The sequence below is a fragment of the Vicia villosa genome, unplaced genomic scaffold (genome assembly GCF_029867415.1).
Source record: "Vicia villosa cultivar HV-30 ecotype Madison, WI unplaced genomic scaffold, Vvil1.0 ctg.002290F_1_1, whole genome shotgun sequence".
In the NCBI taxonomy this organism is placed as follows: Eukaryota; Viridiplantae; Streptophyta; class Magnoliopsida; order Fabales; family Fabaceae; genus Vicia; species Vicia villosa.
Genome location: NW_026705885.1, coordinates 130,573 through 156,709, shown reverse-complemented (window position 1 = coordinate 156,709; position 26,137 = coordinate 130,573). Strand labels below are relative to the sequence as shown.

The window sequence follows — 26,137 nt, the reverse complement described above, 5'->3', positions numbered from 1 at the left end:
TTTTGGTGCCTTGCTTGAAGCTCAAGGTTGAAGCTTGAATTAAATCTCTGTTTACAGTAAAGAGACATGAAATCATCTTTACAGAGAGGTATTTCTATTATTCCACGACAAACATTAAAAAGTGACAGAAAAGTTGAATTCATTTCATTAAGAGAGGGACCTTACTTGTGTATGTGCAAGTATACCAGTCAAATGTCTCTTGAATGAAAGAAGGATTTCTCAACCAAATTAGGGAAAGTTACACATGCCTGGGTTAACTGGCCAGAGCATGTCTTTCAAAATCCTAAATGGAAGAATGATTAAAATTGAAATGTTTGTTTGTTTGTTTGAATATGGTGAGATAGGAGAAATATCTCTCTAAGGATATAAGCTATGTCTATCTACTGTATAAAAGATTTGATTTTTTAACTGGCTTGTATGAGGCCCAAGCTTGAGGCTTTTGGATTGATTTTATAGACTCTGGGAGATGACTCCACTGGAAATTAACTTAAACTAAGAAATTTTGTGTTCTGTACAAAGCCCAGAATTGAGGCTAACTTTAGCTGGAGAGTGTTTATTTTGTTTTATGATTGAAAGGTTTATTTTAGTGTTATGTACAAAGCCCAGAATTGTGGCTGACTCTACCTAGGGAGACTCTATTTTGTGCCTTGTGTGAAGCCCAAGGTTGTGGCTGACTCTTAACTAGGGAAGTCTTTATTTTCTGCCTTGTATGAAGCCCAAGGTTATGGCTAAATGTTGAGGAAACTGAGTATGGATGACTCTTTGGGGAAAAGATCCTGAAGGTTAGGAATCTTTTGACACAGGAAAGGTGGTTTATCTGCCTTGTACAAAGCCCAAGGTTGTGGCTACTTGATGGTTAAGGACTCACTAGGGAGACTCTATTATCTGCCTTGTACAAAGCCCAAGGTTGAGGCTGACTCTCTAAGGGGATACCTATGAGGAGGGTTTTGACTCTAAAGGGAGTATGTGCCTTGTACAAAGCCCAAGGTTGAGGTTGACTCTTAAAATGGGGAAAGATCTACCAGTGTGGGATCTTTTGACTCAGAGGGGATTTTTGACTCTGTTGAGGATTATCCTATTGTTTAGGAACTAAAGGTTGACCCTACTGAGGATTGTGCTTTTGTTAAGCAGTAGTTGATGGATGAAAGACCCGGGTTTGAAGATTGACTCTATTGGGGGATTTGTTTGGATGGTTGACCTAAAGTAGATCCTACCGGGGAATTGGTTTTTATTGACTAAGACTAACCTTAGGTGAGATTTATTTCTTAAAAGTTGAATTTTTGGAAGCTAACCCTTTCTAGGGAATTATGACTTTAGAGGACTGATTTTGGAGGCTAACCCTTTCCAGGGGTTTACTCTGCTGGAGAGTTTATCTTTTGAAAGCTTAATTTTTTTGAGCTAACCCTTTGTTTCTTAAACCACGAACCAAGGCCACATTACAACCTGCGAAAGTCCTAATTGAAGCTAGGTCGACTATGAAAGCATATTAAGCATAATTTGTGTTATACTGACTCCTATGTTTGTTAAATTATTTCTAACCACTTTGTTTTTTCAAACATCCATCTCTAATCATCCATCTTTATTTCATAACGAACTTCAATTTCAAAACTGGCATGTGCATAACTAAGAATTACTTTTCAAAGGGTACGACTTTATCTACAAATAAATACTTAGCATCAAAGAAATATCGAAATTGGTTTAACCAAATGCGATCATTTCTAACAAAAGACTCTTGAATGGGGAACCACCTCCAGAGGGTTTTCCTAAACAGGGGAAAAATCTCAAGGATTATAAAGGCATGCGATCAAAGATCCTATTTACTAGGGGCATTCTTCCTAAGGTCCAATTGACTTGGGTCACATCTCGAAGCAATCTCAATCAGGGGCATGTCAAACATGGGAGGTATTTAAACTAAAAGGATAGAACAATATGGATAACCCTCCATATCCTGGAGATCAAGGGCATACCCTTCAATCTAAAAGTCGAAACATGTGACAAGATTATTTCCCGGGGCACTTCCTTCATAGCTTGAAGATCATAAGCATCTTTTCCCACGAAAATATTGGGGCAATGGATATCAAATCCATAAGACGCACAGCAAAAGGAAAAGGCATCCTCACACTTTACAACCTCGAACCAATCTTCCTATTAACTACGATCTTCAAAGTTAAAAAAAAAAAGGTTAAATTACTCTCAAAGTCCTTTAAGTTATTTAATTGTAACATGTTAGTCCTTCATGTTATTTTTGCTACAACTAGGTCCTTTATGTTATCAAATGTGTGCACCATTATCCTTTTTTAACCGAGAAAATGTGTTAATTATGGATGCAATTATTTCGAGGGATATAAAAATGATGAAGTGTTTCCAAAAACACAACAATCGACATTTCTAAATGATTAAAATGAGAGAAAAATGAGGCAGATATTACCCAAAAGGACCAAGTTGTTAAAAAAAAACTTGAAGGACCAAACTGTTACAATTAAATAACTTAAAGGACCTTAGGAGTAATTTAACCAAAAAAAAAACAGGATTGGGAAGTCGCGCTAACATCCTATCGTACAACATTAGCGAGTTATATACGCTTTGGTTATCAACAACCTACCATTAGAGCATCATGCAAATACATATAAGTCATGCATCGGTTGATACATTACACCACACCTTTTTAGGTAGTCTTCTTTAAGACAAATCTTACGATCCTTTCTAGGAACCTTTTTAGGTAGTCTTCCTTAAGACGAATTGTCATCCTTTCTAGGAACCTCTCCAGGTAGTCTTCTTTAAAACTTTCTTTTTCTTAGAGCCTTTCTAGGTAGTCTTTTCTAAGGCATTCATCATCCTTTCCAGGAACCTCTTCAGGTAGTCTTCTTTAAGACATTCCTTATCCTTTTCTAAGAACCTCTTCAGGTAGTCTTTAAGACAAATTTTATCCGTTCTAAGGACCTTTTCAGGTAGTCTTCTTTAAGACAAATGTTCATATCCATTCCGGAAACCTTTTTAGGTAGTCTTATAGAAGACATTATTTCACTCCACTCGTTACATCAATCAACATATGCATGATCATAAGCATTATCCCATACATCAAAACATCCAAATCATTACGAAGTCCAGTTCTCGTCCTGGAAAATCCTTACAAAGTCCAGTTCTCGTCCTGGCAAACCATCAAATCCAATTCTCGTTTGGTAGTCAGTTCCCGTCTGACTGTTACGTCGAAATCCAATGCTCGTTTGGTGGTTAGTTACCGTCTGACTGTTGCATTAAAATCCAATTCTCGTTTGGTAGTCAGTTCCCGTCTGATTGTTACATAAAAACCCAATTTCCGTCTGGAAAATTATTTCAAAGTCCAATCACACGTTTGCTTTCCGGTAACCTTACCGATGCCAGTAACCTTACTGAGATATCCTTCCCAATCGCCTGATTGATGTCTTCCGGTAACCTTACTGATGCCAGTAACCTTACTGAGATATCTTCCCAATCGCCTTATTGATGTCTTCCGGTAACCTTACCGATGTTAAGTAACCTTACTATCTTGATTCCTTTCCGGTAACCTTACCGAAGATAATGGCTTTACTATGTTTTACATCTGGTAACCTTACCAACACTAGTAAGCCTATTATTTTTATTTTCACAAATTATTTCAAAACTCGGGGTAAATTTTAGGGTCTTCCGGTATTTAATAACCCTTTGATTCGAACGTGCGAGAACTGCATACTCTCGCACCCTTCGATCAAAGAGTAATTAAATAGGGGCAACTGTCATACCCCAAAATTTGTCCGCCTTAATTCTAACATTTAAATTTTTTTTTTACTTCGGTTTTATAAATTTTTATTTTTACTAACATTTTGAGAGTAATTATTTATTTATTTATATATATAACCGTAACTTTAAATTATTTATATCATTTAAATATTTTTTATATTATTATTATTATTATTATTATTATTATTATTATTATTTCTTTCTCATTATTATTATTATTTATTAGATTTATCATTATTAAAAAAACTAGAGTATTTTCTATCAATTAGTAGTCATCACTATTAGGTAGATCTTTAGAGTCATAATATCGTTATTAAAATTAAAGAATTCTTATTTTGGATTTTTTTTAAGTGTATTAATTTTTAGATTAAAATCATAAGTTTTATATTATTACACTACTATTTGCATCAGTTTTATTAATATTACTCACATGTCAATTTTTAGTAATATTATTATTACTGGCCATCAATTTGCATCAACGGCAACAAAGATATCCGAAAGGGGCATCAGAACTGAATAAAAAAAATACAATTTTGGGTTAGTCTTTTAAAAACCTACGAATCGGATTCGGTCCATTAATAAGAAATAGCTCTTCAAGAATAGAGTAATGAGAAAAGATCCAAAATCAAAATGTTTCCAAATTCACGGCTGGATCATCTTAAAAACGGTATGAAATCAATCCACAATTAATTGGAATTAATCACCGTTGAATGCCAAAATGTTCTTTTAGTTATAAAAGCAAAACAAACTATCAGCAAGGGGGATCACCGAAAACCACAACAATAACCAGCAGTTACCATCACCATTTTTCTGACAACGACAAAACTGTCTCAAACCACATCACCACTAAACCATAAACAATCATCACCAATTTCAAAACCTCTAACATCACAAACCTGTAAATATTTTCCATCAAATAATTTTAAAATCAATTTATCACTATCATCATTTTGTTGTTGTTTGCTTTTGTTTGCTGTTCTTGTTTTGCAGAGAAAGGGAAAAGGAGAAGTGGAAACAATGCTGAAAACGGATCCAAAACAATAAGAACAAACTGCTCCGAAAGCATCCACCGCGATGACCGTAGCAGAACCCCCGGCCTCGAATCTCCGACCGCACCGCCACCACCGCGAAATCCCCCACTGGTAACACTTGCTTTCGATTTCTCCCTTTAATCATTAATTGTCTGTAAGCTTTGTTGAATATGTTGTGTGGTTTGTATTTGAGAATTTTTGTTTGAGCATTTCATTGAAAACAATAAGTGAGGGAAAAGACTGTAAAAAATGAGGAGAAGAAGTAGATCTAAATTTTCTTTCTGAATGTTAATGTTTGGGTTTAAAATGTATGATTTTGTTTCTCTTTTATTATTTCAATGCCATGTGGCATCATCCTATTGGAGCTCAATTATAGTTTGAAAAAGTCAAAAAAAAATATTTAGTGCTCTTATCATTAAAAGTAACAATAAAAAAGAGTGGAGTGGTTTCACCCACATTTCATTTTCACGTTTTTTTTTCTTTTTTCTTATTTATTAGCAGTTATTCAATTTTAATTAATTTTATTCATTTAATTTAAATCTCAAATTTTGTTAAGAAAATTTAGAGTGGTTAATTTAATATTTTAAAATTATTTTTAGTCTTTTAATTTTAATTAAACGATTATAATAAAATTATGTTTCATTTGATTAGAAAAAAAACACCAAAACGTATTTAATTAATTTTTTGTCATGAATATAATAAAACAACAAACAGTATATACTCTTTTAATTAGACTTTATTTTACATTAGTAAATTTAAGTCAAAAGTATAAAAAACCAAATAATAAAAACATTAATTTAATTCTAACACTTTCTCCCGAATAATACGACGAGTGGATGACAATTTCACTACGTCTTTGAGTTGGTCGACTCTCTATATCGTGCCGATCAAATATCCTAAAACACAAAGTTTTATAACTTAAAATTTAAAGCCGGTCGTAACACACTCTAATAGAGGCCCAAAGATTTATTTACTGTTTATGAGAAACAGTTGAACGATTGTTTGAAATGATACAAGGTTTTGTTGTCTGAAAACCTGTATCGTCTGTTTAGATCGGAGATTTGAAAACAGTTTGGAGTATTAACAAACGTCAACTTAATTAAGGTAAAGACAGAGTCTATATCTAATTAAGACCTAAATAATTAGGGTTTTAATCACAAAAATATGTACAAGAGATTAAGGTTTGAAAATCAAATGAAAACTATATTTAAAGTATTTTAAAATACTTAAAAATATGTTATTTTAAACCTAATAAAAATATACCACATAAATAATATTTTTGTGATTTTTTTGATTATTCATAAAATAGATATATTAAATGAGAAGTGTTCAAAAAATGAAGTTAAAATGAATTAATTTGATAGGTTAAATGATTGAAAGAAGTTGTGAAGAATTTTGAAGAAAACAAGTGTTAAAAAAAGAGTTTTGGCCCTTGGAGGGTTTGAACCCACGCCCTTGTGGTTCTCAGCTCAAAACAACACCACTGGGCCAAGCGCCAGTTGGTGATTATGAAGCACGTTCAATTGGTTATGTTTTAAAACAAGTTGAAAACTATTGAAAAATAAAAGGATCAAAAAGTCTGGGGCGAGGGGGATTCGAACCCCAGACTAGAGGCATGAGAGGACTAAGAGCGCATGTGAGGCCACTAGGGCAAACGATGAATTCGTTTAGAAAACGCTTACCACTCAAAATATAATAAACTTTACCCAGATTTGAATTTTGCGCGCCACAGCAATGGTCATCTTCAACCTCAAGCTCTCAAATTTTGAATTTGTGAACTTGCTTGTTTCTCAATCAAACAGGGTTATGTAAACATGGATTTCACTCTAAATTTCCTCACGAGCTCAAATATGTAACTAACACATATTTATATTAACTACATATAATGAATTAACTGAAAAACATGAAGAACCCTAAAATTTAAAAATCAAATTAAATGATTATAATGAAAGATAAATAGATGATGATAGAGGGTTTTTAATCCTCTGATGATGCTGAATGAAATGGTATTGAGTTTTAGAATAAAGAGTGCGTAAATTAAAGAGGTGGGGTTCAAAAACTTACCTCTGAAATTGAAGTTCGTGATGATGATGGAGAGCCTCTGGCTTTGAGTGAATGATTACAAAAGCTTCCTAGGACCTTGATGATGCTATCTGGGCACTTAGATTATTTTGAAAACCCCTGAAATGATCTACTCGACCACTCTTGCTTGAGCTTCAAGTAGGAATTGAAGATGATGTTTCTATACCTACAGATGAGGTGCGACCATCTGGATAGCTTCACTACACTCCAAGGAACGTGTATGAGTGCTTGGACTTGTTTGACACCCTGTGTATTGTTCTACAGACCTCCAACTGCTTAAGCTCCAAAGTGAAAATGACTATGGTGTTTCTCCACTTACAGAAGTGATCCAGATGCTTGGATCACTTCTAATGAACCTCCTTGAGATGTTATAAAGCTTACTTTCAAAAGAAAAGCTCTGGTTTGAAGAATTCGATTCTTCTTGCCAAAGAACTCTTGAAAACCATAAGCAAGAGGGAGAGAAGGAGAAAGCATGAATTAGAGTTGCTTTGGTGTGTCTAATACTGAGGAATGCACTTGTATTTATAGGCAAAGAGCTCAGTACAGATTGGAGGAGTGAGCTTGCTTAGTGAGGGAGTTTTGGTTTCTTGACCATGAAGAAATTCAAAGAATCTCCAAAATGCAATGATGGCCAAACCGAGCTAGCTCCCTATCCATTAATCTTATCTGATCTTAGGGAACATTTCTAATGCAGAGGAGTGTTCCAATTGGTTGGTGAGAAGATTCCTTTGGTGATTCATCCATTTGCCATAAATTCTCAAATGTAATCATTACATAATCACATGTTCTTGTTTTGGGAATATTCTCTAATCCTTATGCCATGGTGAAAATGAATGCATGGAATCTTCACTTATGTGTTATGGGTCGTGTAGCATCAATTAGTGGAGTCATTTGCATAAATTTGCAAAGTTTCAAAATGGTACATGACCTATAATTTTACTTCATGAGCCTATCTTTGAACCATCATAACTCCTAGCTCAAAATGAATTTGGAGAAGGTTGAGCACAATTTGGAAAGCCCTTAACATTTACTTAAATTCATTAGTTTGGAGTTTCTTCAAAATCATTTGGGAAAATTGTGAAAAATAGGCCCAAAGTTTGAAGAAAACTAGGTTAAAACACTTCAAATTTTTCTAAGTTTTTTATGACCTATAACTTCCAAAGCTCATATCTCTTAAATGATTGATCTCTTGAAAAAAGTCCCCTTGTGAGAAGTTGTTTTATTTGATGAGATCTACAACTTTCATGTTGGAAGTTTTTTGAGTTGTGTAGGTGAAATTTTTAGATCCATGAACTAGGTCAAAATGTACTAGTTTGACTTTTTGTTGACTTTTTGATCCTTGATGAATTTTCTTGATTTTCTTTGGTCAAATGACTTCAATAATCATATGTTGATGATATTGATCCTTAAAATTCATGGTTTGACCTAAAATCCTAAAAGTCAAAGGTAATCTTGTACAATTGACTTTTCCAGATGAAGTGAAATCTTGGACTTTTGTGATGAATCAAGTTCTCCTCCTCAAATGAGTGATATGAATGAATTATATTGAGGTAATAGAAGTTATTAAGCCATGTTTCGAGTTGTGAACCCATGTCCTGATTAAAAATCAACTGTCCAGGTGAATTAGGTCTGAAACCCTAATTGTCGACAAGATGAAATTGATGACTGTAGATCTTAAATTGAAGTACAATGCCTAGTGGATATTGTTATATGGATCATTTGAAGATGATTGAATCCTTGGAGTGATGCCCTAGAGCTTTTTAGGGTTTCCCAAATGTGGTCCCTGATTTTAGTCCTTGATGGGCTCAAAACCCTAGCTGAGCAAGCCTGAGTCTAGATGACTGGTGTCTAATCAACCCTAGGTGAATGAATGAATAATTTGAGTATTGTGATTGTATTAGAGGTTAATCTCATGTTGATTGGTCCTTTTCCTGAACTCTCTTGTCCTTGAGCACCCTCGATTGAGTACTAGATAAACAAGTGACTGCTCTGGATACTTGTCTTGAAATGTATGGAGATGTGACATCTCAGGGGGGAGTCAAAATTAGGGTATGACTAGAGCTGTCAAAATGGGCTACTCGGCCCTAAACGGGCCGGCCCATGCGGGCCTCGGGCTTTTCAGGGCCGGGCCCAAAAAGCCCATTTTTAAATGGGCTCTATTTTTAATACCCAGGCCCAACCCTGTATGGGCTGCGGGCTACCCGGTCCTAAATGGGCCTCGGCCCTAAACGGACCTATTTCTAAAAAAATAAAATTTTCTCCTTATTTTTCTAATAACCATAAAATTGCAAGCAATAATACTTTTATATATATATATATATATATATATATATATATATATATATATATATATATATATATCAATTTTCATATCTAAAATTACGATTTCTAAATAATCTATATAAGTTATAATTAAAATGTAAAACAACATATTAACTTAATTTCAACTATTCAAAATACATCTTAAATTATATTTAATTTTGCACACAAAATTAAATAACTTGTTCCAACAAATTTTATGATATAAATATTCATGACAATTATAGTTTTATAACAATCATAACAACAAACTGTTATAAAATTTTATAACAATTATAATTAGATTGATGGGATAATATTTTATAGCAAATTGTTATATATATATAGAAATGGGATTTAAAAAATTACATCATAACTTTTTAAATCCCATTTCAACCTTATTTTTAATTAGAATATATCATGGTGTCTTTTCTATACTATCTACATAATTATATTAGGATGAAATCTTTTAGTTTGAAATTAAGTCAACCATCAACTTTTGTTTGATATTTATACCTTTGTAATACCAAAAATAAATTAAAATACATAATACGCAAATTGTTTATAGGATACCTTTATGAATTAGGAAAGGATAATTTCTAGTTATATTAAAAAATTTAATTTTTTTCGGGCTCGCGGGCTACCCATGGCCCATACGGGCCGGCCCATATTTTTTAGGGCTTTTTAGGGTCGGGCTTAAAAAGGCCCGTATGTAAATGGGCTCGAAAAATAAGGCCCAAGCCCTAACTATTTTCGGGCCTGATGGGCCGGCCATGGGCTTCGGCCCATTTTGACAGCTCTAGGTATGACAGGCAAAAGCAACCACTAAGAGCACAAGTGGAGCTTTCTCTTTGAAAATTCCAAGAGTTGTTTCAGTTACAGCCATTGCAGGAGCATGAGCATCAGTAGTGTTGGTAACATTCATCTTGAAATCAAATTTCCTACAACAATTAGATCCATAATTAACAATTACCCCTGATGTAAAGCAAAACTTCAAAGTAATACAGTGATAATATAGCACAATCAAGGTAAGTTATTCATTTCCATCTTCCCTTTCCCTTTGACATCTTCTTTTTTTCTGTTGAATGGGAAAGGTCTAAACCCTTTCTGAAGCAATTTCTCAACCTCCTCAAACTGAAGGCCTTTCGTTTCCGGCACTAACGAATAAATCACTACAAAGCCGATCAATGAGAATCTCGTTTATCGATTGCAGGTGCATGGTGAGCTGCTTGGTTGAATGTAACACTTAATACTACAAGTGAAGCAAAGATGCCAATCAAGGAGATTAACATCAACTTTCTACTTCCAAATCTATCGATTAAAACCATGCTCAATATAGTTCCAACGACATTAAGACCAGAAGTAACCAAAGAAAGTGCAAGTGTGGTGGAGTTGGAGGCAATTCCAGCAAACTGAACTATGGTTGGGTTGTAATACATGACTGTGTTGATACTAAAAAATTGTTGAACTACTTGAACTGTGATACCTGCGTAGAGCCCTCTTCGAACTACGACCAAACACTCTTTAGTTTTTCTCTAAGACTATGACCAATTAAGCCTTCTTCGGCCTTCTCAGATTCAATGGAATCATGCATGGCTTTCATCTCCTCTTCAACTTCATCAGGGCGGTAGATTTTCGACATAATAACCCTTGTTTCATCTTCCTTGCCCTGTGGGAAAATAAACAATAGTTTGAGATTCGTTGTAATTAACCTTAATACTGACATTAAATCATAGCCCATTTCATTAGACAACAATCACATTGAAGCAAATTTTTTGTCACATTTAACGCTATTCTTCATTGGCATTGGTTGAGAAAATTTTACATGACATGAAAGGGTGAAAAGTTAATGGACAACTATATACTTAATTCAAGAGAAGTCTAAAGGGAATACTGAGTGCACCTTCATATTAGTGTCAAGCTTGCTCGCGAGAGCCATTAGTAAAGAGGACTTGCCAGAACCTGGAGGTCTAAGTAGTAAAGTCATCCCGTGCAACAAAAAGTAAGTTACCCGATTAATCACCATATAGCACACATTAAGTTCAGAACCTGTCAGTTGCATAACCTCTTCGCTCGTTATAATATCATTAATATCATGCTGTTTCATTTCAATGCAAGATGTATATCAACCACAAAAATAACTTTATTCAATCGAAGTAGCCAAAAAGAGAAGAAAACTTATAAAAAAGTTCATAAAAACATGAGCCTATAGTTGTGTAACAATCACATTAACTACAACTAACCAGCAAAGGAAATACTATAATAAGAAGAAGACGGAGGAATATTGAATGTCGCTTAGGTTGAAAACACCCCAACTTCGTTAGGATACCCTGCGTGAAATTGCATAACGTATTCAGAATCACATGCACTATCAACAAAACAAATATGAAATAAAAAAAAATACAAAAATTAACCTCTAATGCATTGCGAGTCTGATAGAGCATAGTTGGAATAGCTCGTGAACCGATTAAAACATCAACACTAACAGTCAATTTCGAATACCTAACTTCAATCATCGGTATCTCAATTCTAGCCCTACCAGAATCAGAATAACAAATAGATCCATAATTTTGAACAACAAACAAAAAACAAAAAAAAAATAGCGATAATAGAAACCGAAAAAAAAAACCTTGTCAACTGTATATACCTCAATGCAGTGACAAAAAATAAACACATCAATGTTAATTCCAAAAGATAATAGAGAGTCAAGCTACAATTTGATCCGCTGTCGCGCGCGGATCAAAACGAGTAGTTTTCAAAAAACGTAGTTAAGCGGTAACAACAACTCGGATATCGTCTCACAAGGATTCTTAGTTATTACTAACCGAAGGTAAATTGATTTAGGGGGGTTTATTTTAGTTTAGGATTCTATTATGAAAAACAAAGTAAATAATTGATTATCAAATAAGCTAAAATGGCTAATCTACTGATTTCGGTTCCGACTTATCATTGATTATTATAATTTCAATCTCCTAATCCATTCCTATTCGACTACAAAACTCACTAGCAAGCGCAACAAATTTTATATGTTGTAAGTTCCTATGATCCGAATTAAGCAAACGGATTTAAGCCCTCGCGGATTAAGCAAACACGAATTAATCAAACACGATAACGAATTAAGCAAACGCGAACGTGATTATAGGTAAGGATCATACAACAATCGAATTAAATCAATATACTCTATGAAAATTGAATTAAGCAAACAATAATCACATAATATAATTGAACGGAATAGAAACTTGATTAAAATTATTATAACCTCAAAGTATGATGGAACCCGTAATCAGCAGATTTTGCCTTGTAATTAGTTCTCCATTACAAACGTACGAAGCTTTCCAAATTCCTTCGTGAAAAGTAAACGTGAATGTAAACAATACGGCCAGACCTAGGTAAAATGGGAGAGACAAGAATTCGGGTCATAACCGAACTGGGTCAAACAAACATAACTCAGGCCCAAACTAATCGACCCAAAACTAAATAAAACTAATGTTGCAGCTTCAAACGAAATTCTGGAAAATATCTGTTTCGAATCTGACTTCGACTTTAACACGAGAATTGTAGATTTTTTTCCTAGCTTTCCGACGATTACTAGAACGCTTCGATCGAATTCCTGGAGCTCTAGTTATGATCGTTTCCGTGCAGACTGCTAAAGCTGAAAATTAAATACGAAAATCAAATAACAATAAAAATAAATTAAAATATTAAAACATAATAAAATAGAAAAATAAACAAAACAAACCATAGAAATGCCTAAGTACAAACATTAAGGAACGTGCATCAAAATTCACTGATCAAATTCCCCCACACTTGAACTTTTGGACTCCGAGCAAAATTAAATCAAACTCAAGAAACACACAACATCTGTTACTCATTCCAGACTACAAACTCTTTTGCGGTTAAGGTTGCATCAATAGGTACTAATCTTGCACACTAAAGATATCGTAGGAACACAATTCCGCAATTGTGCGGTCATAAGCCTCCTGAACATACAAACCACTTCGAATCATGTTATTATGCCAAAGCCTAACTTACTCATCCTCCTTTTTACTCTTTTTCATTCTGGCGCAATCACATCAAGCCCGTTATCTCCACACACTCATAGTAAGGCTACCGGTTAGTGACTCTGATCCTTTTTGCATGGGGTTCTGGTACCTAAGTGGTATACCCCTTTTATTCCCCAATTGTAGTTGCGGGGGATCGGACCGTAATCCTCCCTACCAAGTTCAGCACCAGAAACCTCTAAACCAACTAATAACGGGTCTTGAAATTATTTTTTTTGTAGGTTCTACAACCGTTGGGTTAAGTGACCGGGTGAGGGTCACCAAACTTAGAAGGTGCATTCCTTTTCTTTCTTTCTTTTTTTCAAATAAAACTTGGATCACTCACTTATTTTCATCGGCTTCCTTACGTAGAGCATGTGTGAGATGGTGCCGACTGCAAAGATAAACTACTCAAGAGCTATTAGAGAATGAGAATTCAAGGCTATGTCATAACAAGTATTCAAAACAATTTCCATATGCAGGAGACTTACGGTAATAAGACGATACTGATCTTGTGAACTTTTCCCAAGTCTCCACAAACTTACCTCAAATTAATCTATAGCCTAAAACTTTCAAAAGATGCATTCTTTTATTAAAAAAAAAAAACAAAAACAAAACAAAACAAAGAACAAAAGAAAAGGAAATAAATAAAATAAATGATTTCTTCTCCCACACTTAAAACATGCATTGTCCTCAATGAAAAGACATAAATATTAAAGTAAGAGGGATAAAAAGGAAAGAACACACCCGAGTAGTTAAGGAGGATAGGTGATCACATAAGCAGTCTTTCCTAAAGAGATATCTTCTACATTCTCTTCTTCCAAAGTGGGGCTCTCATGGAGTAGCTTTGGGTAATGTCCATTGAACTTGCAATTTTTATTAGTGCCTTCGCCTTTTATTCCAGGATCAAAGAAGAATCTTCGATAAATAAAAGTGTTAAATGGGCACGTGATCTTCTTTTCCACAACATCAGAGATCAAAAGATTGAGGGGCTGCCCCACCACTTTTGCTTCATCTTCCCCTTCAATTGAGACCCTATGCAAAATCATAGATGGGCTAATATCAGAAATTTCAGTCAAAGTCCACCTAATCACCTTCTTATGCTTCTTCAAAACCTGCAATAGCTTATTTTCTTGATCAAAATCAAGGTTAGAAGAAATTATAATCGAGAGTTTTTCATTACTCTCTAAATAAGCGTATTTCAAATTTTCAGGAAGTTGCTTCAGCTCGGGGGAAGGTGGCTGCTCAATGGAAGGAATCCTTGAGGTTGCCGGGATGTCAAGAGTATCAGCTGCATGAACAGCTTCATCGATAAGAACTTCACCTGTAGTAAATATGTTACCCTGCAAGGCAGCATCAATCTCAACACATACAAAACAAATGTTAGTGTCAGTACAATCAGAACATGAGTAAACATCATCAAAATCAGACAGTGATGGAAAATCAGATGCAAGAAAATCATTACGAGTATCATCAACATTTTCAGAAAGCAACTCAATTTGAAAAATAGAATGCTCTTCCAAGGGTTGTTGGTTTGATCCTTGAGCTTGCTGCATGGCATTCATCAAAGTGGAAAGCTGTCCAATCTGTGTTTGCAAAGTCTGAAGAGTATAATCTATTTGTTGTTGATATTGGAGATTATTCATAGCCATTTGCTTGACAAGGTCCTCTAGTGAAGGTCCGGAAGATGCAAAAGTGGTAACTTGGGGAGGGAAGAATCTTTCTAAGAACACTTTTTTGATATCATTTAAGCTTGTAATAGAGTTCGGCTCAAGGTAGTATAACCAATCTTTTGCAGCACCTTGAAGTGAGAACGGGAAGACTCTCAGCTTGATATGGTCTTCTATTATTCCTTTAGGTCTCAATAATGTAGAACAAACAATCTGGAATTCCTTTATATGCTTATGTGGATCCTCACCTGCAAGACCACTAAACCTTGGCAACAAGTGTATTAAACCAGATTTCAATTCAAAGGGAACAGCAACATCAGCATATTCAATATATAAACCATTATGATTAACATCAAGTGCAGCTAGCTGCCTTAGTGTTCTTTGATCAACCATGTTATCAAAATCAAGTTCAGAATCAAAATCAATTAAGCAATGCAGCAATAAATGCGAAAATGCCAACAATATCCTATAACAGCCATAAACAAATAGAATGAAGGAACACGATTAAAATAAGTTCAGAAAAATATAAAACACAAAATTTAATCTAATTAGATGAAATAAGAATTTTGATGCTGCCTTGCAGGGTAACATATTTACTACAGGTGAAGTTCTTATCGATGAAGCTGTTCATGCAGCTGATACTCTTGACATCCCGACAACCTCAAGGATTCCTTCCATTGAGCAGCCACCTTCCCCCGAGCTGAAGCAACTTCCTGAAAATTTGAAATACGCTTATTTAAAGGTAATGAAAAACTCCCGATTATAATTTCTTCTAACCTTGATTTTGATCAAGAAAATAAGCTATTGCAGGTTTTGAAGAAGCATAAGAAGGTGATTAGGTGGACTTTGACTGAAATTTATGATATTAGGAGTATTGATCGCACAACTTTTCTACTTCCAGTAGGCAAGAACTTTTTACAATCGAACACAATTTTTTCAAAAATTGAATTTTTCGACTCTAAACGCGGATTGGCCAAAACCGTGAGGAAACTAATGCCTAAACGTGAGAACACTAAACCTATGACTCTAAAAACGATTAATAACAACAAGAATCCCCAACAACGGCACCAATTTGATCCGCTGTCGCGCGCGGATCAAAACGAGTAGTTTTCAAAAAACGTAGTTTAGCGGTAACGACAACTCGGATATCGTCTCACAAGGATTCTTAGTTATTACTAACCGACGGTAAATTGATTTAGGGGGGGTTTATTTTAGTTTAGGATTCTATTATGAAAAACAAAGTAAATAATTGATTATCAAATAAGCTAAAACGGCTAATCTACTGATTTCGGTTCCGACTTATCATTGATTATTATAATTTCAATCTCCTAATCCATTCCTATTCGACTACAAAACTCACTAACAAGCGCAACAAATTTTATATGTTGTAAGTTCCTATGATCCGAATTAAGCAAACGGATTTAAGCCCTCGCGTATTAAGCAAACGCGAATTAATCAAACACGATAACGAATTAAGCAAACGCGAACGTGATTATAGTTAAGGATCATACAACAATCGAATTAAATCAATATACTCTATGAAAATTGAATTAAGCAAACAATAATAACATAATATAATTGAACGGAATAGAAACTTGATTAAAATTATTATAACCTCAAAGTATGATGGAACCCGTAATCAGCAGATTTTGCCTTGTAATTAGTTCTCCATTACAAACGTACGAAGCTTTCCAAATTCCTTCGTGAAAAGTAAACGTGAATGTAAACAATACGGCCAGACCTAGGTAAAATGGGAGAGACAAGAATTCGGGTCATAACCGAACTGGGTCAAACAAACATAACTCAGGCCCAAACTAATCGACCCAAAACTAAATAAAACTAATGTTGCAGCTTCAAACGAAATTATGGAAAATATCCGTTCCGAATCTGACTTTGACTTTAACACGAGAATTGTAGCTCTTTTTCTTAGCTTTCCGACGATTACTAGAACGCTTCGATCGGATTCCCGGAGCTCTAGTTATGATCGTTTCCGTGCAGACTGCTAAAGCTGAAAATTAAATACGAAAATCAAATAACAATAAAAATAAATTAAAATATAAAAACATAATAAAATAGAAAAATAAACAAACCAAACCATAGAAATGCCTAAGTACAAACATAAAGGAACGTGCATCAAAATGCACTGATCACTAATACAACCCTATAATATTAAAAAATTGAAGAATAAGAAGAAAATAAGAACCAGACATACTTGAAACTTTATCTTTCATGTGATTTCTCTTATCGATTTTACGGTGTACTTATAATCAAACTCAAAATTAATTTATGGATTAGGGTTGACGCAGGGGAAAGAGTTTGTGTGTTTGGTTGTCAATTTCAAGAAATTGAAGTAGCATGTGAAAATCGGTTGAGATTAATGAGTTTGAATGATGTTTCGTCGAAGAATTTTTTTGAGATGGAAAGGAAGGTGAGGTAGGTGTAAAGATGAAGAAGTTGGGGAAGAAATTGGAACGTGGATGATAGAGGAAGAAGGAAGCATAAGAGGAAGATGAAGAGGAAAAAGGAAGCAAATTCAGAGATTGAGAGAGAGGACGAAAGAGAAAGATACTAAGAATGTGAGAGAGTCGGAAGAAATTAAAAATACATTGGGTTGAATGATCCTTAATGGTGTGAGAGAAGAAGAGATATGGTAGAAACCATTTTGAACGTGGAATATGGAGGATGAACAATTTTTTGAAGAAACCGTAGAAACCCTTGTGGAATCGTGTAACGGATGGAAAGTGGAAGGTGGAGGGAAGGAAAAGTGAGAATATATGTGTCCACAGTGTCCTGTCCATGGTGCATTGTAATGTGAGGTTGGTGTTTGTTTGTTTGGATTTATGGAATCGGATGGAGCGGAATGAAATAAAATGATATTTCATTGTTTGGATAATTTAAAAATGATGGAGCGGAGCAGCGGAAAGAAGTGGTATAGATTCCATTCCATTTCATCACTTACTACCATATTCCTTCCCCTTTGATTTGGGTGAAATGAACAATTTGCCTTATTTCATCATAAAATTTCCAAACAATAAAATGATATCTTCGTCCCGCTTCGTTCAATTCCGCTTCATCCCACTCGACTCTGCTTCATTCTACTCCGTTCATTTTGTGATATCCAAACATAAACTTAAAGAACTTATATTTTGAAATGTAAAATGTAAGGAATAATTGTTAAGTGTTGGGTGACTTAATTTTGATTGAGTCTTACCCAAAATACTACTCCATTCATTATTATTTTTTTCATCATTACAAATTGAAAGATTTTAATGGTTCCCTTTCTTCATTAAATCAAAGCCTTACTCTATTTGTGGTTAATAAATGATAACAAAAAATCTGACCAATTCAAACCACATTAGAACTACTTATATCCGTTAACTAACCCTACAACAATGCATCTACATGTCACATCAATGCATCTATCTACTTGATCCGTTTTTTCAGTGGAAATCTATACCGTTACAAATCATCCACAAAAACAACAAATCATTGAAGAAAAAAAATTCAAAAATATAAAAAGTTTGATAGAAAATGACATCACAAACATTTCCGTTGGTGTTTGTTGTTCCCTAAAAACTTTACAAAATTCAATTTTTCCATTTCCATTTTCATAATAAACAAATAAATAAATAAATAAATAACGCTTCTTCAACTTCAACACCACCACCACAACACATTCTAGTAACAGAAAAACGATGTCGTTTGCGACGGAGGTGAAGAATCAATATCAGAACGAGAAAGAAAACCCTAACCCTAACCCTAACCCTAATCCAAGTTCGCCAGTGAAGAAACGAGCACCACGGTGGTCCGATTTATGGCTCAAGCACACCAAATCAAAGCCGTTGGAGCAAATGGTTGTTGCTGCTGCAGCTGCAATGCAGCTTCACTCTCTCACTTCACCTCGCAAATCGAATACCACCGCAGTAATCCCAAATTTCTCAATCATTGATCGAACCTTGTTGTTGTCTGATGTGATTCTTCTCAAGATTCTGTCCAAGCTGCCGGATTCGCAGAGGAATGATAATTCGTTGGTTTGTAAGAGATGGTTGAATCTACAAGGTCGGCTCGTTCGTTCGATTAGGATTCTTGATTGGAATTTTGTTTTGTCTGGTAGGTTGATTCATAGGTTTCCGAATCTTAATCATGTTGATTTGATTCCTGGGTGTTTGATTTTAGCACAAAGTTCGAATATTGTGATGAGTGGTAATGTTTTGTCGATGGGTGTTGATTCGGGGTGTTCGCCGAATTGGTATAATTGTGAGGAGAATATGCTTCCTGTTGAGGTTATTGATAATGGGTTGACTGCTTTGGCGGGCGCGTGTCCGAATTTGAGGAGGGTGCAAGTGATTGGTGCTAGTGAGATGGGTTTGCTTAGCGTGGCGGAAGAGTGTCCTACGTTGCAGGAATTGGAGCTTCAGAGGTGTAGTGATAATGTGTTGCGTGGGATAGCGGCGTGTGGGAATTTGCAGATTTTGAAATTGGTTGGGAATGTGGAGGGTTTTTATGGTTCCGTGGTTTCGGATATTGGTTTGACTATTTTGGCTCAGGGTTGTAAGAGGCTTGTGAAGCTTGAGCTTTGTGGTTGTGAAGGGAGTTTTGATGGGATTAAGGCGATTGGGAAGTGTTGTCAGATGTTGGAGGAGTTGACTTTGTGTGATCATAGGATGGATGATGGATGGTTGGCTGCGGTTTCGTATTGCGAGAATTTGAAGACATTGAGGTTGCAGTCTTGTAAGAAGATTGATTTGAATCTGGGGGTTGATGAGTATTTGGGTTCTTTTCCTGCACTTCAAAGGCTGCATTTACAGAAATGTCAGTTGCGGGATAAGAAGAGCGTTGCCGCTTTGTTTTCTGTTTGTAGGTCTGCTAAGGAGATTATTATTCAGGATTGCTGGGGATTGGATAATGGCATGTTCGGCTTTGCCACTGTTTGCAGGTAATGTTCTCTTTTGCAATTACTTTCGATTGCCAAGTGCCAACAATGTAACCATACTGTAGAACATGTGCTCTAATTTTCCTGTTTGATTGACAAATGATAATCTGTTTATTCAAATTTTGATGCGTGCTGTCATGAGGTTAGGCGCATGTTGTTAATGCGTTCCGTCTATTATCTATAGGAACAGATTCCGATCCCTGGCTATGGAACAATTCGTGGCCATGTTTTATTTACCTCTTGGCCGATCACTGATCAATTTAGGGGCTCCTTTCCCTGGGATATTGTGGGTGAATACCAAAAGATTCTAATTTGTGTTTTGAATTGGCCAATGTTGAAATTTCCTTAGTTATACATGTATATTGCAATCTTGTCTGCATGACTGTGGGAAAAATCTATAGTGCGCAAGCATGTTTTGGGCTCATTATGGTTGGAGTGGTTATGTTCTGTGACATTATAGTGAAACTTTTCGTTTTACTCCTGTAATTTACATTTTACACCTCTAACCTAGGACTTAAGGTTGCAGAACAGTTTTTTTTTTTCCTATTCCCTATTCTAATATTGCAACAAGTTGATAGTGAACTCAACTGAAATAACATGGAGTTTTCAAAACAACAATTTCTTTATTTTTTTGGGTCTAATTTGAAGGTGATCATGCTAATTTTAATGGAATTATTGTGCAAGTTATGAACTGAATTTGCTGTGTCATTTCAGGTGCGTAAAGTTGCTTCACTTAGAAGGATGCTCATTGCTAACAACACAAGGTTTGGATTCTGTAATACATTCATGGAAGGAGCTTCAAAGCCTTAGAGTAGTCTCATGTAAGAATATAAAGGATACTGAAATCACTCTTTCACTTGCAACCTTATTCACCACTCTCAAAGAATTGAAATGGAGGCCAGATACCAAATCTCTTCTTCAATCAAGTCTCATGGCGGTGAGTATAGGAAAGAAAGGTGGGAAATTTTTTAAAAGAACCCTAACGTGACTCTTAAATTTGTCGTGTAGTAGTAGTCAGTGTTGTCAACAGTTGGCGAACAATGGCAGTTTGTTCAAATTCCGCTAGATTATAGTGTTTAGTGTCACTATAGTTACTATCTGACAATTCTTGTAGTAGTTGTCTAATAAACATAGGCATTGTTTTAAAAACAGATTATTTTCACTGACATGGTGAAAATTGTAGCATTACCAATTTGTAAGATACTTTTTTCCGTTTCACATAGATGTTGATGGGGAAGATTATTCTTTATTTTTCTTCCTTTTGTTAGACAAAGAAAGAAGCTTAGAGATGTAAATATGTAAAAGGTAAACTAAGTTCATAGGAGTGGAAATTGGGACATCTGCATTTTCTTTCTACAATGTGAAAGTTTAGTGAAATAATAAGCATGTTACTGTTGTCTGTGATGGCCTTGCCTTTGGCTTTTGAACGTGCTAATGTATAAACTTTGCAATTTTATTTTGGAATACTTGTTTCTGGAATATTCTTATGGATGTTAGTATTAGTTATCAGTCTTTTAAGCATGTTGGCGGATTCAAGTGGTTAATGAATTTATTTCAACACAAATTGTTTAGAAGAACTTGAGTGGAGAAATGAGTGGTCACCATTCAAATAAAATAAAAAAGAAAAAAGAAGTTAAATTCACTCTTTCTAATTTAGAAGTTCGTGACTAAAAAAATTCATTGTTTCAACCCACTCCATTATTTCTCAAGCACCTCAAAACTTCAATTTCCCCCCCTTTTCAGACGTCTCTATCTAGAAGCTTCATCTCAAAGCGCATATTTATTATAGTCATGAGTTTACTATCCCCTCCCCCATTCTAAGTTTCACAAGCATTTCAAAGAACCCCCTACAATCTCAAAACTCTCATCCATTATTAGTTTCACAAGCACAAGACTTTCAAAAATCCCTCACAATCTCAAAACCTTCATTTTTATCCCAATCCAGTAGTAAGATTTACAACTTATTGTAAATATTTAAATAAATCAGTGTTTTAAAAACTCAATTGAATTGGTTGATCGAACTGGCAACTAAAAAGGTCATCGGTCTGATTTTATTGTTGGACCGGGTATGTTACTGAGCCAATAAAAGTTGGTTAGAATCGGCCAAAACCGATGAAGTGGTGATTATGAAAAATCGACAAGTCAATTGCATACCTTTTCTTCTTCAGACAAAATGATGTTGTTTTGATAATTTTAAAAAAAATTGAAATATAAGTACACTTTGTTCAAAACTTATTTGAAACAATTTTCTCTCGTTTGAAATTACACTTTGTTCAAAATTTATTTGAATTTGTATTTTGTACTATTATATTGTGTGCGATAATTACGTTTAGAATTTCAATTTCAAGAATGAACTTGTGAAATTATAATATTTTGAAATTTTAAAATTTTGTAGATGTCGTGATATTTTTTAGAGACAGAATCATCTGATTTGGCTGATTTAATAAATATAATTTTGTTATGAGACCGATTTATTCAACCAAGTTATTCAATTTAATCAGGTTTAGTCATGCAGTTTGACCAGTGACTCAGTGATTCGACCAATAAACCAATGACTCAATATCTTCACTGAATTAATGACCTATTCGATTTTTAAAACATTGAAATAAACTATGAGACATGTTTAAATTTACAATGTACTCCCTCATATCATCTTTATAAGAAAAAAAACTATTTTTAAGTTCATTGAATAGTTTGTCAAAAAAAAGTTCATTGAATAGTTAATGTATATGGACTATAATAATTATCTATCTATTATAAATAGAACTAAAGAGAGTATCTGTGAATTTCATCAATCAACTATATATCTATTAAAATCAACTCTTGCCAAACTATCAATAATACCTTTCACTTTAAAATTTTTTACACTTACAAAAGGTTAAACTAGTAAAAACTTACACTTACAAAAGGTTAAACTAGTAAAAACTTAATCTCTCAATTAACTCATCATACTTCAACCAAATGCTACCAAGTATAAGTTTATATTTGAAACTTTTTTAACTTTCACTTTTTTCTCCACTTCTTACTCTTTCACTCACCATCTCATTCTTCTTTCAAATTAAATTCATTTTTCTTTCTCTTTTCATTTTATTATTTTATCTTTTCTAACTAATTATTTTATTTTCTCCTAATGATTTTTAATATATTAAAATGAATAGTTACAATATATGATTATCATATTAAATATTTATTGTCGTATGAATGTATGCAATATTGGTATTTACTTAATTTTTTTCGACAAATTTAATCAATTCTAATTATTATTTATTGTTATTAAAATATTAATTAATCTATACTAAACCTTAATAAAATTAAAACTTTAATTTATGAACTTAGATAATACTAAATAGTCATACACACAACTAATTTTTCACCTCACGGATTACTATCAGAAAAATACCTATTTTATTTTAATAAATAATTTTCATTATTTGAGACACAAAATTCTTATTTTCAAATTTCAAATTTTCTTTTTTTAACATAGGTCACTATCAACAAAATACTTATTTTATTTTAATTAAAAAATTATCTTTATTTGAGACACAGAGTTCTTATTTGCAAATGTCAAAAAAAAAAAACTCACGTGTCACTATCAGCAAAATACATATTTTTTTAAATAACAATTACTTTTATTTGAGACACAAAATTCTTATTTTCAAATGTCAAAATATTTCTTTTTCTCACGGGAAACTATCAGCAAAATACCTATTTTATTTTAATTAAAATTATCTTTATTTGATACACAAAATTCTTATTTTTAAATGTAAAAATTTATATTTTTCTTACGAAATACTATCAGCAAAATACCTATTTTAATTCACGATTTCCTTTATTTGAGACACAAAATTCTTATTTTTCAAATGTTAAATTTTCTCTTTTTTTCACCGGCCATTATCGGCAAAATACCTATTTTATTTTAATTAACATTTACCTTCATTTGAGACAAAAATTATTTTTAAATATCAAAATTTTATTTTTTTTCTCCTATCTCCATTTTATATACATTTTTTCTTTTTTATAATTATTTAATATATTTGAATTTATATTATCATTATTCATTTTATAATTAAATAACTCATTTCGAATTCTATATTGTAGTAAATAAATTTATTCATGCGGACGCACGAGTATTTTGCTAGTAACATAATCTTCAAGATCCTAAAATGGTGAACATATCTTAGGATAGTGAACAATGTAGTCATCGCATGTCACGTGTCCGTGAGATACCTCCCAGAGTCACCATTTGGAGCAATGTTGTGGGCATTTTAGAGCACCCAAGTCCATTCTATCCATTTGAATTCTTTAAATAAGACCTACTTACATTTTTATATTATTTTATTCTTTTTAATTAATTAAACAACTATACTACATTTTTAAATATCCATACAACTTTTTAAAAAATTAAATGGATCCCACTATAATCCACATTATACCTCATTTATACTGATTTTGGTTCTTTTTATTAAAAAATTAATAAAGAAAGAAATAAGTAATGAAAAGAACGTTGTTTCCAGTGATAATGTTTGCAAACTAAAGAACTCCTTTTCCATTTAATTATTCATTATATTCTGAGAGCGTGGCTTAGAAAAATGTGTAGGAACAGTGAAATGCTATCGATCTTTATGCTCTTAGAAGCTTTCTTCTAAACCATGAGAGAATAATTGTTTTAGGGTTAAACACCTTTTTACCCTCTGCCATTTGGGGCGAATCCCAAAAACAACCCTGTAAAAAAAACAGAGATTTCATCCCTTTAATATGAAGATTCTCACATTTTAAATCTTTAGTGAATTTGGTTACTTAATTTGCTGAGTTGTCATTGCCATGTAAGCATTTTTAGTATAACTCATGCTTAGGTGTAATTTATTCCAATTATTTTTATTATTGAATCCAATTAACATTATTTATCATGTAAAACAAAACAAATTAAAATGAAAATAAATTATTTCGTTGAATTGATATTGTCTTTGCATCTAGGGTTTGTGTGCAGCTAATAACTACGACATCAACCTATACACGAGCTTCAATCAATGGCCGAAAGCGCAAGTTCTGAGATCAATAGCAGTGGATGGAAAGCTCCAATCTGTGGGCACCACCTTCCTATGCGAATTTTTGTGTCGAAATCAAAGTCAAACCCATGAAGGAGATATTGGAAGTGTTAAAATTGGGGGGGTTTGTTCGATTTTCTTCATATCCTTAGTTCTTAATGGTGTTTAATGTTGATAGTTTACCAGATTTCGTTTTTTATAATCTTAATGGTTTTGCAATACTTTCTAGAAGGAAGATGATTATAATGGATCTCATTGGGATGATGAACTTGACAGTGGAATACTTGAAGGTCCTCGGTATGATGGATGTTCACCTGAAAGTGAAAAGATGTTAGAGGTTATGAGGAAGTTGGGTGCAGAATTTGGGAAGAATTTTGTACACGAGTTTGGGATGTCAATGAACAAAAAGAAGATTGAGAAACTGAAACTAAAGTCTGCAAAAGATCAGAAGATTATTAATGCCCTCACATACACTCTTATTGTGTCTTGGTTGTTTTTTGCTATTTTGTTTAGTACTAAGTAGATTTTGTTGTAGAAATACTATGAATTGTATCAATTCAGTTGTACTCTTTGTATGAACATTGAAATGAATGAAATTGGAACCATGTGTTTTACTTGGTATATTTGGTATGTTATTGGTATTTTACTGGATTATAATGTAACTGGTCTGTAATCAACAAAACTATGGCAAATTGGTATCACTGGTATGTATTCTTGTAAACCATGTTAAACTTATAGATTGTAAACCAGTAAATTGTAATTGTCAAATCAGTAACTTGTAAATTATTAAACTAGTAAATTTTTAAACTTGTAAACTTGTAAATTAGTACTAAAATTGCAATTGTCATAACTCAATAAATACCATTGTCAGTTGTTACTAAACTTACAAATGTCATAAACATACAAAATACCATTGTCAATTGGTACTAATCATCCAACTATCATAAACATACAAAATAAACTTCCATAGACTACAATCAAAATGCCATAAACATACCAAATAGACTTCGACAGGTCTACAATCAAAATGCCATAAACATCCATGGTCTGTTTTCATTTCTTCTTAGAGCCCACTTGCTTTTTCTTGGTCTGTTGGATTCACTATCTGAGATGATTGGGTTGTTTGGTATTCAGTTTCTATAGATGCCACTATTGATTCAACTTGTGCATCAATCTCACCATCAAAGTAATCCACCTCTGCAGTAGTGTCGTCCTTGGTTTTTTTTCGTGGGATACAAACTGACTCTTCTTTTATTTTTGAGTTTGTGAAAATCAGAGAGTC

At 33.7% G+C, this 26,137-nt stretch overlaps 1 protein-coding gene across 1 annotated transcript; it reads left to right on the top strand.

The window, feature by feature from the left end:
* Positions 1-18,409: 18,409 nt before the first annotated feature.
* Positions 18,410-21,747, top strand: LOC131638353 (F-box protein At5g07670-like). Its single transcript, XM_058908911.1, has 2 exons — positions 18,410-19,813; positions 20,525-21,747. Exons 1-2 carry the CDS (start codon positions 18,573-18,575, stop codon positions 20,796-20,798), a joined length of 1,515 nt encoding a protein of 504 aa, XP_058764894.1. The 5' UTR covers positions 18,410-18,572; the 3' UTR covers positions 20,799-21,747.
* The last annotated feature ends 4,390 nt before the right edge of the window (positions 21,748-26,137 follow it).